General features: G+C 36.8%; 1 protein-coding gene across 1 annotated transcript in view; it reads right to left on the bottom strand.

Annotated features, from left to right (window-relative positions):
• Ascc3 (activating signal cointegrator 1 complex subunit 3) overlaps positions 1–20,552 on the bottom strand; it is a 282,919-nt gene that overhangs the window by 10,687 nt on the left and 251,680 nt on the right. The window contains 2 exon segments of the mRNA XM_051164237.1: positions 252–399; positions 1,790–1,941. Coding sequence (XP_051020194.1) covers positions 252–399; positions 1,790–1,941 — 300 coding nt within the window.

Raw genomic sequence — 20,552 nt, forward strand, 5'->3', positions numbered from 1 at the left:
TACACAGTGTGAATTGTGCATACTGAATTTAGAATCAAGGTTCCAGCAAAGCTGTGAGATGAAGTGTGCGTGAGCACTGCTTGAACCACCTCAGGTGCATTATATGGTTGATTCTGAAATAATTTTTGATCATTATGTATTCAGAAACTCTTTGCTTGTTACCAATCCATTACAATATGAATTCAACCTACAGGTGAAGAGGGCATTTTCTAAATAAAGAAACTCTTAATATGGAGAAAAAATGGTTATACCTGCTTTGTTTTTGCTGGCTGTAACTCCTTCTCTACCATGGAGCTGAATATATGGTCTTTTCCTTCACAGGCATGGATCAACTCAGGAAGGCATTCAATAGATGCTCGGCACCTAGCATGTGGGACCTTTGCAGGTGGTTTCCATTTCCTATGACATAATATACATCAATAAATAATTTTTTTCACAGGCAAATGATGAAAGCAGTTTTAATAGTTTCTTTAAAGTACACATTTTGAGACAGGGTTTCTCTGTATAGCCTTGGCAGTACAGAATTCACTTTGTAGCTCAGGCTGGCCTTAAACACACAGCAATCTGCCTGTCTCTGTCTCCCTGAGTGCTGGGATTAAAGGCTCGTGCTACCACGTCTGGCTTCCACTATGTTAACTTTTAAATGCCACCAGTAGTATTCTCTAAGCCTTCTCTACCACTATATGAAATGTGAAAACTGTAATTCACATAACTCACATATGATCTCTGGTATGAGACAGGGTCTCATATTGTTTAGCGTAAACTTCAAGCTGGTGCCGAGGATGGCCTTGACCTGATCTTCTTGCCACCAATTCATGATAGCTGTATAGTAACAGGACTGGTATATATATAGTATTGAATAAACTTAGGACTTCAAGCTTGAAAGGCAAACACTCTATAATCAGAGCTACATCCACAACCCTTGATTGAGGTTTTTGTTGGTATTTGTATTTACAGGCATCTAATGACTGCAACCCCTTTCCCAGCTGATAGTTTATTAAAGGCACATGATGGCAAGAATCAAGCAGACTGTTTTGTTGACTCCATGATTATGAAACAAGATTTTGGTTGACAAGTGTTTCTTGACTGGTGTGAAAGAAATATTTCATTTAAATATTGCCAACTTCCATGTATTATGTATTTTTTCCCTCTGGCTAAGATATTTATAGCTATTACATGACACCTAAGGTTAACTAATTTGATGCTAACATAAACTCTTCTTTTATGCAGTTTTGAGCTCCTAATGTGTGAAGAAATATTTATAAACATTTTGTAGATGTACAATTTTCATTTGAAAATAGATTTCAAAATCCTTAACTCTCTTGTGTAATAGCAGAAAATGGCAATTTATTTTGTGTTTGAAAATAAAGTATGTTATCAGTGTCTTCTTAAATGGAGGTTGATATTTTAAGATAATAAATTAAATTAAAACAGACACATCCAACCAATGCTGCAAATGGGAAAAGATTTAGATAGGAAAAAGTTACATTTGCTGTTCATCTTGGGGCTGATAATCCAATTCCAAGGGAGGATATTAAATTACAGGCCACACTTTTCTCCCACTGGAAAATGATTATTTTCAACCCAAAAGAATCAATGTTCTAGGTACCACATGAAACTGTAGAGGCTACATGTACTTAGAGATGTAGAGTGCCTTTGCAGCTGGTGTGAGGCACTGTAGTAGGGCTCATGCATGTCATGTATGAAACACTGGGTTGGATCTCAATAGCCCATTCAAAAAGACGAAAATGCTTTTGAGCTAAAATAATTCCATTGACAAAACACCTACCTGAAAAGGTGCAGATGGTGCTGCTCTATGTTGGGTATTGTAAGAAGAGAAGAGTCCTTTAGCCATCGGCCTTGGATCACCATTTGAACAAGGTGGGTGATATTCAGGGCAGTCACCAGCCAGCCCTGGCTTGCAGCCACATCCAGCATTGCCTGGATAAAGACAGATCATACAACAAGTTTACCGTACACTGGCCTCTCCACTAGGAGTCATGTTAGCAGCAACAATGATGATGATGACTACGATGACAAGAAACGATAACAAAAACAAAAAGTAGGAAAACCAAGTATTATATCATAATATTCCTGTGCATCGGAATAGATACTGAAAATCAAGTTACAGTTGAGTTGAAGAACAAACTGAATCTCCTACAGAAGGTCAAATATAAGCATTTGAGGACAGGAAAATTGTTATATATTGCTGTTCTCCAAACATAAGAAAACACTTACTTTTTCAGTAAATATTTACACAACTAATTATGTCCAGAGCACTTAAAATATGAATTTCAGTCTTTCAAGAGTAAAAGCAGTAACTGAGAAATAGGTTTTCTTATTGAAAATATATGTTCATGAAAGAGCAGGCTAAGGGTATGGGCTGACTTTTAATGACAATATAACATCCTATGTGGGCAACTGCCTGTGGATTATGTGTAGTGACGGGAGCTATCCATATTAGTCTATACATCTAACCTAATGTTTTATGGACAAACAACGGCTGCGTTTGCTTAAGGCAAAACTAAACAGTGAAATCTTATTTAAACAGAAGAGAAGTTTACACAGGCAAAGTGATTTCAATTAAACTAGATTCTGCAGAATGCTGACTAAAAGACATGTAAATTAATATGATATTGGACAACTGCATTATACAGCTTTAGGACTGTGCTAGCTTGTTTTGGGGCCTATCTAGCAAATTATTACAATGATACTTTAACAGTAAATACATCACTGAAAGTAAGATATAAAATTTGTTTTTAGAAATGATTTTAAAGATATGTTACTATGTGCCATACTATCTCTCTGTGTTCTATAATTTACCCAAAAGAAAATAATTTTAAAAACTTGTCAAATTAAATATACAATCTTTGTTAGTGAATCTTTAATGTAATAAAAACATTTTAAAAAATGCCATATTCTGTATGTCTGAGGTTTTTGAAGACCATGTCTAATTATTTTACCTCATCTTTCTATATAATCATATGTATCTGTTGCACCTAAGATGTATATTCTTGTGATAAAAATAGACTAGTAACTGATATGACCAAGATTTGATCAACTAACTTGTATAACTTATTTATTTTAAACAGCCTGCAATAGCACTTTCAAAGTATTGGGAGTAAACCTTGTATTATAATTGAGATATGGGTACAATACTTCATATTAGAGTAGAAATATATCTAATGTGTGTGAAGAATAATCTCACATTTTAATTCTATACCACTGTATTAAAATTAAACATATTTTTCATCTATATACAAAATTCTATACCAGTGAATTAAAAATAACCTTGTGAGTATCAAAAAACGTCCTTATGGAGATGGCTTTAAATGTGGCAAACAAGCCACTGGGAAAAATGTCCTTGTTTCTACCACATAGAATTCTGCCTAAAAATCGGCAAACTTGGATGCAGGCTGAGTCAACGGGCAAACTCTGCCAAGATAGGGTAAGCAAGTCCTCAACAGTCCCTGCCTCACAAATATGCCTGTCAGATATACTGGGTCAGAAGGCTGAAGATGATGCTCCAACGTTATAGAGAGTTTTGTGTGACTGTTCAGGCAGCAAACTGTTGCTGTCATCTTCTTATTTGGGAAGCTGCTAACATGTACTTCTGGTATACTCAGGTAATCAATTTTATTCCTTCTCAAGTCTCTGATGAAGCTGAAGACTAGATAGTTTAGTTATGCAATTAAACTTAGTTGCTTAGGGGTTAAGATATTTTTAGGTCTAGATAGATGCTTTAAGTTGATAATGATGAGATATGATAGATATTGATTTACATTCAGAAATTTAGATTCAACAAGATAGGAAAGATATTTTCTTTAAAGATGCTAAATACAAATAGCCAAAATATTATGAATGTAACATTTATATAATTCTTGATTGTGTCATGTTTTTTCTTGTTATAGGTAGTTTATTATATTTAGGTATAACAATATAAATGCATATGTAAAAATATTTAATGAAAGAAAGGGGGGTGCAAGATGGCGGCACTGACTCTGCATGTTGTCTGAGCAGCAGGATGGAGCCTATAAACCAGGTTGGGATGTACAGACCACGAGACCTGGAAAATTCCTTACAAAAAATGTCCAAGAAATCAAAGACACCATGAAAAGATGAAACCTAAGGATAATTGGAATTGAGGAAAAAGAAGACATCTAGCACCAATGCCCAGAAAATATCTTGAACAAAATCATAGAAGGAACTTTCCTTAACTTAAGGAGATGCATAAAAACATACAAGAGGCCTACAGAACACCAAATAGAATAGACCAGAAAATAAAATCCTTCTGCCACATAATAACTAAAAACAAAATGTACAGAACAAAGAAAAATATTAAAGGCAGCAAGAAAAAAGGCCAAGTAACATAATGGCAAACCTATCAGAATTACACCCAACCTCTCAGCGGAGACCATAAAAGCCAGAAGGGCCTTGGCAGACATCCTGCAAAAACCTAAGAGACACAGATACCAGTCCAGAAAAGTATACCAGGTGAAACTTTCAGTAACCACTGATGGAGAAAACAAGATATTCCGTGAAAAAAAAAAAAAATTCCAACAATACCTACCCACAAATCTGGCTCTACAGAAGTTACAAGAAGGAAAGCTCCAACCCAAGTGACAAACTACAATCAAGACAACACAGGAAATAGATAACTTCACTGTTGAAAAACATAATCATACAAACACTCTACTGTACCCAACATGAAAATCAAGGGACTTAACAGTCAGTGGGCATTAATGTCTCTCAACATCAATGGTCTCAATTCTCCAATAGAAAGACACAGACTAACAAAACGGATACATAAACAAGACCCAACATTCTTCTGCATTCAAGAAACATGATAGATATTACCTCAGGGTAAAGCTGGAAAAAGGTATTCTAAGCAAACAGAAACAAGAAGCAAGCTGATGCAGCCATCTTAATAAAATAGTCCAAAAAAAAAAAAAAATAGACTTTCAACCAAAATTAATCAAAAGGGATGAGGAAGGACACTTTCATACTCATCAAAGGAAAATTTAACCAAGATGACATCACAATTCTGACCATCTATGCCCCCAAAACAAGGGCACCCACATTTGTAAAAGAAATATTAACAAAGCTTAACCACACACCAATCCCCACACATTAACATCAACACCCAACTTTCACCAAAGGGTAGGTAAACAAAACAGAAACTAAATTGAGAAATAATGACACTAGTCAATGTCATGAATCAAATGGATCTAACAGAACTTTTCACCCAAACACAAAACATTATGCCTTCTTCTCAGCACCTCATGGGACCGTCTCCAAAATTGACCATATAGTGGGTCACAAAGCAAACCACAACAGATACAAGAAGATAGAAATAATACCTTGTATCCCATCAGATCACCATGGACTAAAGCTGGACTTCAATAACAACAGAAATAACCAAAAAGCCAACACACACATGGAAACTGAACACCTCTGTACTCAATAACAACTTGGTCAGGGAAGAAATAAAGAAAGAAATTAAGTGCTTTCTGAAATGCAATGAAAATGATGGTACAACATACCCAAATTTATGGGACACATTGAAAGCAGTATGAAGAGGAAAATTCATAGGACTAAGTACCTTCATAAAGAGATCATAAACATCTCATATAGGCAACTTAATAACACACCTGGAAGCCCTAGGGAAAAAAAAAGCAGAAACTCCTAAGAGGAGTATATGGCTGGAAATAATCAAACTCAGGGCTGAAATCAATAAACTAGAAACAAAGAGAACAATTCAAAGAATCAACAAAACCAAGAGATTGTTCTTTGCGACAATCAACAAGATAGACAAACTGTTAGCCAAACTAACTAAAAGGCAGAGAGACACTATCCAAATCAACAAAATCAGAAATGAAAAGGGAGACATAACAACAGGACACTGCAGAAATACAAAAAAACCATTAGGCTTCAAAGGCTTATATCCTACAAATTTTTAGAATCTAAAGAAAATGGACAATTTTCTTGATGGATTCCACTTGCCAAAGTTGAATCAAGATGAGAAAACAAATTAAACAGTCCTATTACTCCTATAGAAATAGAAGCAGCCATCAAAAGTCTGATGACAACAACAACAACAACAACAACAATAAAGCAGCCCAGGGCCAGATGGTTTCAGTGCAGAACTCTACCAGATCTTAAAAGAAGAGGTAATATCGATACTCTTCAAGTTACTCCACAAAATAGAAATTGATGGAACATTACTAAACTCATTCTATGAGGCCAAAGTCACCTTGATACGTAAACCCCATAAAGACCCAACCAAAAAAAAAAAAAAAAAAAAAGAGAGAGAGAATTTCAGACCAATCTCTCCTATGAACACTGATGCAAAAATACTCAATAAAATACTCACAAACTGAATGCAGGAACACATCAAAGACATTATTTACCATGACCAACTAGGCTTCATTCAAGATATGCAGGCATGCATTTCAATAGATGGAAATCCATCAATGTAATCCACCATATAAACAAACAGAAAGAAAAAAAACTACATGATCTCCTTAGATGCTGAAAAAGCATTTGACAGAATGCATTAAAGGTTGTTTAAAGTCTTGGAGAGATCAGGGATACAAGGCACATACCTAAACATAATAAAGGCTATATAGAGCAAGCCAGTAGCCAACATCAAATTAAATGGAAAGAAACTCAAGGAAATTCCACTAAAATCAGGGACTAGACAAGGCTGCCCACTCTCTCCATATCTCTTCAATATAGTTCTTGAAGTTCTAGCTAGACCAATAAGACAACAAAAGGAGATCAAGGGAATCCAAATGGGAAAGGAGGAAGTCAAATTATCCCTATGATGATATGATAGTATACATAAGTGACTCACAAAATTCCACCAGAGTACTCCTACATCTGATAAACATCTTCAGCAAAGTGGCTTAATACAAAATTAACTTTAAAAAACCATAGCCCTCCTGTATATAAACAATAATTGTGCTGAGAAAGAAATTAGGGAAACTACACCCTTCACAATAGCCACATGTAATATAAAGTATCTAGGTGTAACTCTAACCAAGCAAATGAAAGACTTGCATGAAAAAAACTTCAAGTCTCTGAAGAAGGAAATTGAAGATGACATCAGAAGATTGAAAGATATCCCTTGTTCATGGTTCAGGAGAATTAACACAGTAAAAATGGCCATCTCATCAAAAGCAATTTACAGATTCAACGCAAACCCTATCAAAATACCTACACAATTTTTTAAAGACCTTGAAAGATCAACTTCATATGGAAAACAGAAAACACAGAATAGCTAAAACAATCCTGAACAATAAAAGATTTTTCCAGAGGAATCTCCAGCCCTGATCTCAAGCTGTACTATAGAGCAACAGTAATTAAAACAGCATGCTGCTGTCATAGCAATAGGTTGATTGACGAATGGAATCGAATTGAAGAACTATAAATAAATCTACATACCTATGGACAACTGATTTTTGACAAAGAACCCAAATTTACACAATGGGAAAAGGATAGCATCTTCAACAAATGGTACTGGTGTAACTGGATGTCTACATGTAGAAAAATCCAAGTTGATCCATATTTATCACCATGTACAAAACTCAAGTCCAAGTGGATTACATACCTCAACATAAAACCAGACACACTAAATCTGTTAGAAGAAAAAGTGAGGAATAGCCTGGAACACATTGGCACAGGAGACAACTTCCTGAGCAGAACATCAACAGCCCAGGCTCTAAGGTCAACAAGTAATAAATAGGACCTCATGAGGCTGAGAAGGTTCTGTAAAGCAGAAGACACTGTCAACAGAGCAAAGCAACAGCCTACAGACTGGGAAAAGATCTTCACCAACTCTACATCTGACCAAGGTCTAATATCCAAAATATATAAAGAACTCAAAAAAATTAAACACCACCAAACCAAATAACCCAAAAGATACACATGGTATATACTCACTAGCCCAACAGGGATGTCCTCTGAGAGTTTTCATTCGGGGGGGATTGGGACAGATGCTGGGACTTGCTATTGGGACTCCAGGTGAGAATGGGGAAATAGTTGGACCCAGAGGGTCCAGGAACCCTGCAAGAAAACCATCAAGGCTGGTGGATCTGGACCCAGGCAAGTCTGCTCAAACTACTGTACCAACCAAGGATAATGCATGCAATAAACCTAGACTTCCTCAGATCTAGCCAATGGACAGCTCATTCTCCACAGTTGGGTGGAGAGTGGGGCCTGACTCTGATATGAAGGCTGATGCCCCCTATCTGACCATTTCTCCTTGGTGGGGAGGCCTAGTGGCACTCAGAGGAAGGGTAAGCAGGCTATCTGGATGAGACTTGATAGGCTGTGATCATATAGTAGGGGAGAAGGTCCCCTTCTGTCACAGGCCTAGGGGAGGGGAATATGGGGAAAGAGGAAGGGAGGTGGGGAATGGGAAGATACAAGTGAGCGGATAACAATTTAGATGTAATCTGAATAAATTATTTAAATAAACTGAAAAAAGAAAACATTACATATTTTAAGGAAACTGAAGGTCACAAGAAAAAAGAAAAAAAGAAAAGAAATAGATTTGGATTCCCCAACCTCCTTGGTTTTATTTTGTTTCTTTTTTAAGACAAAGTTTTTGTGTGGAGCCTTGGAACTCATTCTTTAGACCAGGTGATCCTCAAACATAGAGATGTGCCTGTCTCTGCCTCCTGAGTGCCAGCACAGATGAGCTTGGATTCTAATTTTTTTCTTTTTGTATGTTGCCTTCCATTGTTTTCTTTTCTCCCTTTCATTAATTAACTTATTTAATTACATTACATCCTAGTATCAGACACTCTCCTTTCTATCCTCCCAGCCCCACCTTTATACCCTCTTCCCCCAATTCCCTATAACCTTTTCCTCAAAGAAGGATACTAACCCACTGTGGCATTTCAGGTCCCACAGGACTAAGTGCCTCCTCTTTTACTGAGGCCAGCAACAGTGCCCAGGTAGGGAAAGGGATTGGACCCCATGTATTCTGAAGCTGGGATACCATGGAACAAATTCCATGTATCCTTTTGGTGCCCCACCTCTGCTGCGCATGGTTACATAGGCTGGTGGCCAGGTTACAGGTTAAACTTCCTCTCTTCTTTTAAGGTCATGTCTTGTAAGCACCTGAAATTTCTCTTCATGCAAATAAGTCATTCCCAATACCTTGGCCCCAGCCAATGATGCACCCTCATCTCGGAAGCCTCTACCCACTCCCCACAGGTTTAAATAGCCTTTTTTTCACCCCAATTAAACAAGCTGGTCAATGAAGCCTGGCTCCTGAGAAGTCTGTTTCTCATCACCCATCACTTCAGGCTGTTCCTGCCTTGCTTTCCATCTTTGGCCACCGATCTGATGCCGGGTGATCAGGCCATTAAGGGAAGGGCAGCACAGGGGGAACAACAATTTATCACATCTAAATTTGAGAAAGTCACTTTCCACTACTGAATCGAGAAGACATTTTATGGTAGCAAGAGAAAATATACAACACGATGTCCCCAGCAGCTGCCTGCTGCACAAGAGACACCTGCTCAACAGAGACCCATTTAAACATCATAAAACAATACTCCCTCTGTCCCTGGCCATGGCAGAGAATTTTTTTTCATCTTTTTGATGTCCATTGTGGGTGGAAAGATTAGATACATGGGCTGGGTATCAGGAGAGGTTTGCAATTAGAGGAAAAGTCAAGGGACAAGACAAAGGACCAATCCTAAGAGATGTCAGTCTGGTTCTCGGTGGAGAGGGAAGCCCATGTTAAGGATGGGAGATTGAGGATCCTGGGAAGGAGTCTGTCATACTTATAGCAATCTTTCCCAGGTTACTTCAGTTCATCACAGAGATCTGATAGCCAACAACAGAAGATTGCTTTGGCACACTGAGGAGACACAGCTTGGGAGATTCTGAGCACAGGGAAAACATGGATGAGGCTGAGCCTTTATAAGATGTTCTCTTACCAAGCTGGAATTGATTTCCACTGATAGCTGTCCCTAGCTCTGGGGGAATCAAAATGCGATTTCTAGTAATGTATTCATTTTTATAAAACTGGACAACGAAAATCTTATCAGAATAGAAACAGTAAGGATATCTGCTATGTACTGAAGAGAGGTGGGTTGGAAGGGAGATGACAAATTTAGTTTTGGACATATTTTTAATGGAGATGGAGCTATGCAGCCAGGTCTTGAAGTGAAGACAAGATCCATTGGGAGTATAGGTTAGAGGTGGGCTCAGAAATCTACAACACAGAGTGGATAGACAGAAAGTTACAGTGAGCAGCCCTGCTAATAAAGGAATCAATTAACAGAGCAGGGGTAGAAGGCAAGACCTAGAAAGATGAGAGGATGACACTGCACCCTCCAAGATGCTGGAAGTAATTTGTCATTAGAATAGACATTTACTTGCTATCTGTCAAACAGTTTTTTACCATTAAAAAAAAATTTAACATTAAATTTAAGCACATTTTATAGATGAAGACTTTGTGGCTCAGAGAGAGAAAGAAGTATCTAAGAATTCAAAGTTTTAGAAAATAGATCTGGCTAGGATTCAAATTGTATGGAGCGTGGCTCCAAAGGTATTACTGTAATGAGTAGAGTACACAGCCTATGGAATTCAGAATAAAGTGGAAGGTGTGCAGAATTTGAGTGGTGTTGTAATTTAGAACAACAGATTTTTTTTTTATAAGGAATGTGCATATTATCGAATGGGACTTTAAGGATGTTTCTCAATTAAAGCATTTGTCACATAATGGTCCCAGGATTCTGAAAGATGTCAAAATCTCTGGATATTTAAATCTCTTATTTAAAGTGGCAGTATTTATATATAACATATGCATATACTACTCTATACGTTAAATCACCTGCAGATTATTTATGATACCTAATATGCTGCATAGTTTCAGTAATGACAGGAGAAAAAAAGAGGTATGCTCAGAACTGATGGAATTCTTTCTATATTTCATTCCATGGTTGGCAGAATATGCAGACATAATAATGGTAAGTAAGAAAGGCTGATGGGTACAGTGTTAGTGCAATTCACTGACACTTGGCACTGGTTTACAGCTGCTGTGGTATGTTAGACACAGACTAGCAGTTTAGAACTGTACCTCTTAAATGTAAGGCTCTGGGCAGTTTAGTTAATTATTGATATTCATTTTCCACATTGGAATAATTAAGTTTGATCTGTCACTCTTTAAGAGTTCTACCTTCTCGGGGGCTGGAGAGATGGCTCAGGGGGTAGGAGCACTGTCTGCTCTTCCAGAGGTCCTGAGTTCAATTCCTAGCAACCACATGGTGGCTCATAGCCATCTATAATGAGATCTGGTATCCTCTTCTAATGTGCAGGTGTATATGGAGGCAGAACACTGTGTATGTAATAAATAAATAATTAAAAATAAGAGTTCTACCTTCTCTATAAGCTTTAATCTTTCAGCAATGAAGTATGAATATAGATACAATTTTTTTTTTTTTTTTGTTAACATTTGCTTTCTAACATTTCTGGTGGACTCTAGTTTTTCTAAAATCATTTCTAGTAAACACCAAATGAACTGAAGAGACCATCCTGGGTCAGTGGATGAGGGTTACTGTTGATGAAGTATGTGTAGGGGGTTCAGAAAAGAACGGCTTCTCTTGATCACTGAAGATCTCATAGGGCTAATGGGGTTTGGCGGGAGAAGAAAGAAAATCTCTGAAGGTAATGAATGCATCTTGCTAGGAGAAAAAAAATGTAAGGGAACACAAGAATTGGGTAGAACTGATGACAAAAAAAAAAAAAAAAAAAAATCCTGAAACAGCCCTGCCTTCAACAGCATGACTCTGTAGTGGATTTAACACTATTTGGAGATAATTTCCAGCAATAATGAGTAATTATGGTATGAAAGCAGAGAATTCAGATGTTGACAGTTACCCATGGAAGAGATCTGAGCATACTCTGACACTAGTGTTGAAGTGGTCAGGGACTAAACTAAGAGAACAGGAAGAGGAGAAAAGATTCCTGTGTACAGTATCAGAAAGGCTCATTTAAGCTGCCTGATAAAGACACTGTGAGATAAGACTCGAGTGTAGATGTTGTAGTCTGGGCGATGCAGTCTGACATCCATCAAAGTGCGGGAATGTGGGTTACATATGAAAAAGCCAGTTGTTGAAACCACTATGATGGAGCTGAAGATGGCAAACTGACACTATGAGCACTATTTTGAGGAAAGTGGGGGACATTTAGTTTAGGAAACAGTTAAAAAAAAAAAAAAGAAATCTAATGGATTTCTAACAGAGGCTGGCTTCTTATAAGGAAGTGGTTGGAGACACAAAAGGAGGCTAGCTTTTATCACTGCAGGACAAGAACTGTTTGACATGAGTTGAGTGAGGGAGCAAAATTAGAAGGGAGAAGATGATGAAACAAAGAGGAAGACTCCAGAAAAGACAGAGTATGCATCCCAAAGTCATTTCATCCTCAACGACTTCTGAAGTGATTCATGGCATGCAAAGGTAAAAACAAAACAAAAGAAAAAACAAACAACCAAACCAAACGAAAACAAAAAACCAAAACCAACACAATGAAGAATCTCTAGAGAAAAATTTGTTTAGTTGAAGGCATGCTTTAGAGTGTGGGCAGTCCTCACAGCACAACTTCAACATTTACTATAAATCTACCACAGAAATCCCTAAGGTTCTCAGGTTTGATTTAAACAGTTTTATAGTGTCAGGAAGGACCAACTTATCCAAATCTACGCAAAGTCTCATCTCCTATGACTGCAGATTATACTTTCAACAGCAAACATTTAAGTTTACCAAGTAATATAAATCTCTTGAAATTATTGTGAAAATATTCCAAAACAGTTAATTATATAAAGTCATATTGTATGCAAGCATTATGATGAAACTATAAAGTAGTATATATTATAAAACACTTTAGAAATAACTTAATTGAATCTTTATCAATAGCACTTATGAGACAGACATGGAAAAAGAAGCTTACAGAAGGTCAGTGACTGTGTAATAACACCCACAAGAGAACAGAGGCAAGGACTAACCTTACTTTTCCAATTTCAGACCTATGCTCATTGCCATGCCATACTACCTCTGCTGACTTAAATGCTATCTTGTTTCAAAAAGGATTTGGTTGGCTCACATCTCTTCTTTCTCACACGTAAGAAATGAACATTAAATCTAAGCAAAATGATGTAGTTAATAATTACTGTCTCTATGAGTAAATTTTGCTAAACAAGTTTTGAAAACAAAACATTTGAATTAGCTTTAATCCATATAGCTTTATCTCAACATCAACTATTCAGGCATTATATGTTTTGAAACAGAATTTATGCTCGAGTAGAATAATGCAAGGTAAAAGTGAACAGTGAACACTAATATAATTAAGTCAGTTTCACTGCATAGCAGGAGAGCCACTGACACAGAATAGTAAAGGAAAAGTAAAGGTCTATTATTAAAAAATTTTCCCCAAACCTAAACTGTTTTCAAGGAAACCTATCAGTGTATGGACTGCAAAATGTGCAGAATTCAGCACGTGCTGCTCCAGCCCTGTGTTCCGGCTGCAGCACTCTGTAGCACTTTCTTGGATTCTTCCTTCCTGGAAGAAAATCTTTCTCTACTCTACTATTTCTTGATTATAAAGCGATCACAAGCATATTAAAATCACCAGGACAACATCTGAAATGGCAGGCAATGTTGCCACTTCTGCCCAAATTAAATAACATAAAGATTTTAAGAGATTTATTTAATCCAGAATGAGAGAAAATTACATTAATTTAGAGAAACAAGGTTAACAGTGATACATCATGGAAGTGCAGATCCCGACAGAAAGATTATGAGACCAAAGAAAGTCTAAGGAACTGTCATTGCTAAGACAGGCCAAGAGAGAGAGGAGAGTCAGGCTAATTCATGCATTATCCTTAATGATACTATGAATAATAATAAAAAAGATAGTATGCAAAGAACCCTGAATAACTGTGGTTTTGGTTAATAATATATAAGTATGAGCTTAATTATAACAAACACACTGCACTAATACATACATGTAAAATGGTAGTATGAGAGGAATTATAGTCTCAGGCTATCAAGCCAAGGGATTCTCTGCAACCTTTCGTGGAAATCTCCCATTTAAGCACTAACCAGGACTGACTCTGCTTAGCCTCCAAGATCAGACTAGATTCAGTACATTCAGAGCAGCAAGGCTTTCGACAACCTTTCTTGAAAATGGAAACTCTTCTCAAATGAAAAGCTTTTGGAAAACAAACAAAAGAAACTAGAAACTCATTTTAGGAGCTTGTCAAAACTTCAGTTGTTAGACTTTGAGTAAGCCCACTGCTTAGCTCAAGAGCTCCTGCAAGTTTTGCAAGGATGGGAAGACCCCTGAGAGTAGCTTTCTGGAGAGAAAAGCTTACTCATTTAAAGGTTCAGGTCATATGAAGTGAGGATTCAATATTTTGTCAATAATTAAAATGCTGAAAGTACATTTACAAGATATTTTTCAATAGCAACAGTTGTTCATAGTAACTTCCCCTGAACTTTGACCCCAGGAAGGTTAGCGTTCAGGAAGCTCAGCTGCTGTCTAACAAACTTAATTAATCAAAAAGTCATTTCCGAGCTGTAACTATGAGTAAAAGCGCTTCAAGTGTGCTAGCAAGCCTACAAGTTAATCAAAATGCTAATGCAGTACAAATTAAAGTTGTGATTAACATTTCACAGTAGCTGCTTAAGTGAATTGATCACACAAATGGGTTAAGCATTACTCATTTCCTAAAGCCCCAACCGGGAAAAGGGTTGTTATGTGGGTGTGAGGAGAGGAACTGGGGATAGAAAGATCCTTCACAACAGTCCACACTGTCAATAAACCATGCCTGAACTGCCATATAAAAGCTTACAGGTACAGCTACCCAGGAGGAAACAGTCTTCTAAATTATATTATAGTCACTGAAGGGAGATTGCTTGTAGATTCACAGACATAAATAAAAGTGTCTAGCACCAAAACCAAACACATTTGTATTTGTTTTGAAGGTGGTAAGGCTGCCAGCTCTGCTACACTCTTAGCAAGGATGATGCTGTGTCATCCTTGATCATGGTTTTGGTTATTGTATTGAAGAGTTAAGATGTAGCTTTGACCATTTGGACTCAGTGTCCATTGCTGTGTGGAACTTTTCATTTGGAAGAATAAATGATACAGTTCACATAGATTGATCTGTTTTAAATCCTTAACCAGTAGCAAGACTTCAGAAGGCTTCTATGGCACCAAGGGGCTCTTGGGCTGTCTGGCCAAGAAAGTAGCCCAAATCAGATCCCATCCAGCTCTCTTATGAGTTTGATAACATCACATTAAAATATGTATAGCAAACGGACTACACACATGTTGATATCAATTCAAAATCTGGTAGTAAAAAACTTTTTAAGTTGCGGAAACACACACACACAGAGACAGCTATGTTACAGCTAAGAGAAGTTCCAAGTATACCTCAGATACAAAACCTTCTCATACTGTTCACATTCCCTGACACAGAGCTGCAAAGCAGATATATTGTTTACATATAATCCACTTATCTTACGTTTATCAGAATGATCTGGAGAGATCTTCTGAAACTTATTGTGCTACCTACTTAAAGAAAATCTCATTTTGTCTAATTAGAAGCATTTAACATTTGAAAGGATTTAACTAAGAACACAGCAGATTCACCTAACATTTGCAATATCAAAACATTCTTACAAGTATTGTATTAAGGATTACACCAAGTACTTCCTTTTAAAGCTTGGTAATACCTGGACTACTTTCACTGCTAATTGTACTTGGCTCTAAAAGACTGAACTCATTCAGATGACAGTGACAATTTTCAATGCATCCTCACCCACCAAGCCCATTTTAGTGAGCCCCAGGTAAGTACACTCACCTTCCATTATGGTGTTTGAGTCTTTGGGAGTTAAATATTTTTACATGAAACCTCCACAACTCAGAATCATTTGCTAATGAAATCTAGATTGTTTGTTTCTTTTTTTCATCTTCTACTTTTGTGGCACTAAATGTAACTTGGTTAGTCTCTCTTCTTGGCATAGTTAAACACATGGATACATACATTGTTTATCTACTATCATATTTTAAAAACAGAGACAGTGGGTAGTGCACTGGCCATAGTACACCAGAGGTTCTAGAGTGGAGGCACATAAGTATGTAATGTAATCCTTGCTGCTTTGTAGTGGAAGTTTAAGAATCAGGACTTCAGGCTCATGCCTGTACTAAAGCAGCTAGAGACCCTCCTCCATGAGCCACTTCAGAGCCTGTTTTGGATCAAGAAAACAAAAAGGAAAAAAAAAATAGACTGAAGATGAAATGTGTTTTCAGAGTTGATGTGAGTTATAGAAATCATGTGATGTGTAGCATACATTTATCTTATCAGAAGTTGTTATAAAGAAGTCAAATTATTGAGCCAGGCGCGGTGGTGCACGCCTTTAATCCCAGCACTCGGGAGGCAGAGGCAGGCGGATCGCTGTGAGTTCGAGGCCAGCCTGGACTACAAAGCGAGTCCAGGACAGCCAAGGCTACACAGAAAAACCCTGTCTCGAAAAACAAACAAAACAAAACAAAAACAAAAAACAAAAAAAAAAAAAAAAAAAAAAAAAAAAGAAAGAAAAAAAAGTCAAATTATTATTTTGATCTTTAGGCTAAACAGCAACTGTATCAATGAACTTTAAAAGATGTGTTTTTGCAAATTCAAGAAATGTATCTAAAGAAGGGAATGCCATTCTAATACAACTACATGCTTCCTTCCTCTATGCACTTAGTTAAAATTAAATTTTTTAAATCTAAAAACTGATTTACCACAAGATCCAGCTGTATCACTCTTGAGCATCTACTACATTCTACTACAGATGTACTTGCTCATCCATGTTCATTGCTGCTCTATTCAGAAATCCAGGAATTGGAAACAGCCCTTCTCTCTCTCTCTCTCTCTCTCTCTCTCTCTCTCTCTCTCTATATATATATATATATATATATATATATATATATATATATATATATATGAATAGATAATAAAAATGTAGTACATTTTCACAGTGGAATATTATTCAGATATTAGGAATGAAATTATGAAATATGCAGGTTAATGAATGAAGGTTGAAACAATAATCATCCTAAGTAACACAGACACACAAAGAAATATTGTATGTTTTCTTACATGTGGATGTTAGCTTTTAATCTTTAGATATGTATGTTTAATTCACTCTGAATGAATGTAGGTAGTAAGGGGCCAGGAGGAGAAGCTCTTCCAAAGAAGAGAAAATAGACTTTAGTGTTATAAAGGGATAAAGGAGATATTAGAAGCAGCAGATTAACTGGAGAGAGTAACGGAGGGCAGGGTAGAGGAATATGGGGAAAGACAACTGAACTAAAGGCCTTTTGAAAAGCTGCATGTAAACCTACCATTATATATGGAATTTAAATGGATTTACTGTATAATGGGGGCAACAATGCCCCAACTAGACAACATATAATACCAAATAAAACTCTCCATACTAAGAATTGGTTGCTTCTTTTTGAATCATTGGCCAAAGGGGTCCCAGACTATCAACAAAACATCACAGGCTATTGACAATGCTATTGGTTACCTTCCACAGCCCATTGGTAAAACTCTACAGAAGATATAACTTAAAAGATTCACATCTGCTGACAAGCATTAATGTGCTGGAAGGTGATATACATGCTATTAGAAGAGAAACATAATCATAGATCTCACCCAACTACAGACCCTACAAGCTACAATGGTTACTTGACTGTGAGAGATACACACAATTTGGAATAATATTGGCATGACTCCTAATGACATAATGCTATACCCATAGAGCAGAGCATGGCTAAATCCTCATCAGGGAAACTTCTTGTATCAGTTGGCAATTAACATAGAGATCTACAATTGAGTAACACACATAGAGTGACAGTCTTTGGAGCACTCAGCCCTAAATGGGATATTTGTATTATACTCCTCCCCTTTCAAGGTTCATGGATCTATGCAGAAGAGGAGGCTAAAAGATTTTAAGAGCCAGTAGTGAGAGATTACTCCAAGGAAACGGCATTTTTCAAAAACAACAGGTTTGAATCTCATATGAGCTCACATATGTAAGAACTGCTGTTCAAACTAGAGAAAATCCCAGCATGGAGAAGGAGAAATAGGCACAAAGTCCTTATCCCTAACCAAGAAGTTACTGACAATTGATAGCTGCTAGGAGGGAAAAATCAGTTTTCTTCAACAGTGTGTGACTTTGAGTACATCAATTATAGCACAGAGCAGGAAACTGCTCAAGAACAGTTTCTCAATATCATTTACTATATTTTATAGTTGAGATGATCAAGAAAAAGTTTTGAAAGGTGAGGCCAAGGGCCAATTGATTCCATAATTATACAATTTAGAAATTAGAATATGAAAGAGTGATTTTTTTTTTGCACTGTGTATTCAAATGTTGATTTCTGTGCCCACAGAGTTGAGTACAGGCTGGACTTTGGCACTGTCATTATTATGAAGCATCTCCTGTCTCAATGTTTTGTAAACACTGTTGTCTATAATCTTCTGATTGGTTTTAATAAAAATCTGACGGTCAATAAACTGAGACAGGATTGGGAGGCAGGACTTCTGGGCAGAGAGAGAGTGGGTCCCAGGTGGGAATTAGAGAAAAAAAGGCAGAGGTTGCAATCAGGATATGAATGAAGAAGCAGGTGCAAAAAACGAGACTAACAGCAAGAAATGGGCCACATGGTGGAATGCAGGCCAGATGAGTATTGAGTCAGAATAGCTGAGCATCTGGCCAACTACAGTATCCCAAGCTTATAATACATTTTAGAGATCTCTGTGTCATTATTCAGAACTGGGGTGGGCATAGAAAAACTTGTGGTTGCATGAATCTTTTAAGCTATTTTTAAAAACTGAAGTATGTACAGTAATTTTTACTTTTGTTGTGATTGATAGAAATGGAAATGTCAGTAATAGTAAAATATTAAAAAGGAAAAAACCTATGACCAAATTCCCCAACTCAACTAAAAACAAATTTACATGCATACAGAATGACCTTGACATATAATTTGTAACAATATGATAAAAAGCTAGGTTGGATTATACTTTCTGGCTTTAAGCCAGAATAATTTCTATTATTGCAACTCTATTTTCCTTTGCTGAAAAACTGCCCACAGCATTGCTAATCCAGGCTATAGTTTTCATAATCTCCAGGATGGTTCAAAGAGAGCATATGCTTCTATGAAACAAAAGGAATAAAAACATCCCCTTAGTCATAAATGACTATGATAATGGAGAGGCATCTTAGAATACTAAGATTAAGAATATTAAATTACACCAATTTCCTTGAGCCTTTGTGTTGTTTTACTTTATATTTATTAGGAAGGCTACACTTGTGCTATTTTGACAGAGATACCAGTGGTTAAGTCATTTGCTCAAGGCAGCAGGGGAGTAGTGGAAATTTACAATAGGTACTAAGTTCTGACACCAAGTCTGAACCATAGACTGCATGATCACGTTTGGATTCTATGTAAGCAGCAATATAATTTTCAAACAGCTAGAAGGTCTACAGCTTGGAAAGTGGCTTGAATCAGGGCTTTCTAAGAGTCAAAATACCCTTCATGCGTCAAGCAGAAAAATAGAGAAAAATTAGAATTGCTGACCAATCACAGGAACAGTAGCAACTTGACTAGATGATGTTCTTTTCCTTTCCTGGTTTACTTTTATCATAGCATTGCAATGACAGGAATGAAAGACTCTGGGTATGAAGCTGAGGAGGAGTTTATAGAAGACCAAGCAAAGCATTTAAGGACATGAAAACTAATCATTTGCAATAAAGAAAAACTACAGACACATTAGGTGATATATGCTTTAACATACTTGAAGTTCTAGTTAGAGCAATAAGCAACTAAAGGAGATCAAGGAGATACAAATTGGAAAGGAAGAAGTCAAAGTATCACTATTCATGGATGATATAATACACATAAGTGACCCCAAAAATTCTACCAAGGACCTCCTACAGCTGATAAACACCTTCGGCGAAGTGGCTGGATATAAAATCAACTCAAAATAGTCAGTAGCCCTCCTGTATAAAATTGACAAATAAGCTGAGAAATAAATTAAGGAATCTACACCATTCACAATAGCCTCAAATAATCTAAAGTATCTTTATGAAATTCTAACCAAGGAAGTTAAAGATCTCTAAGAAAAACACTTCAAGCCTTGGAAAAAGGAAACTGAAGAAGATACCAGAAGATGGAAAGATCTCCCATGCTTGTGGATTGGGAAAATCAATATAGTAAAAATGGTCATCTTACCAAAAGCAATCTACAGATTCAATGTAAACCCTACCAAAATACATACACAGTTTTTTTTTTTTTAACAGACTTTGAGAGAGTAATTCCCAAGTTCATATGAAAAAACAAAAAACTCAGAATAGCTAAATCAATCCTGTACAATAAAAGATCTGCAGACTGGGAAAAGATCTTCACCAAGCCTACATCTGACAAAGGGCTAATATCCAAAAAATATAAAAAACACAAGAAATTAAACACCA

This window comes from Acomys russatus, chromosome 21, assembly GCF_903995435.1.
Source record: "Acomys russatus chromosome 21, mAcoRus1.1, whole genome shotgun sequence".
Classification (NCBI taxonomy): domain Eukaryota; kingdom Metazoa; phylum Chordata; class Mammalia; order Rodentia; family Muridae; genus Acomys; species Acomys russatus.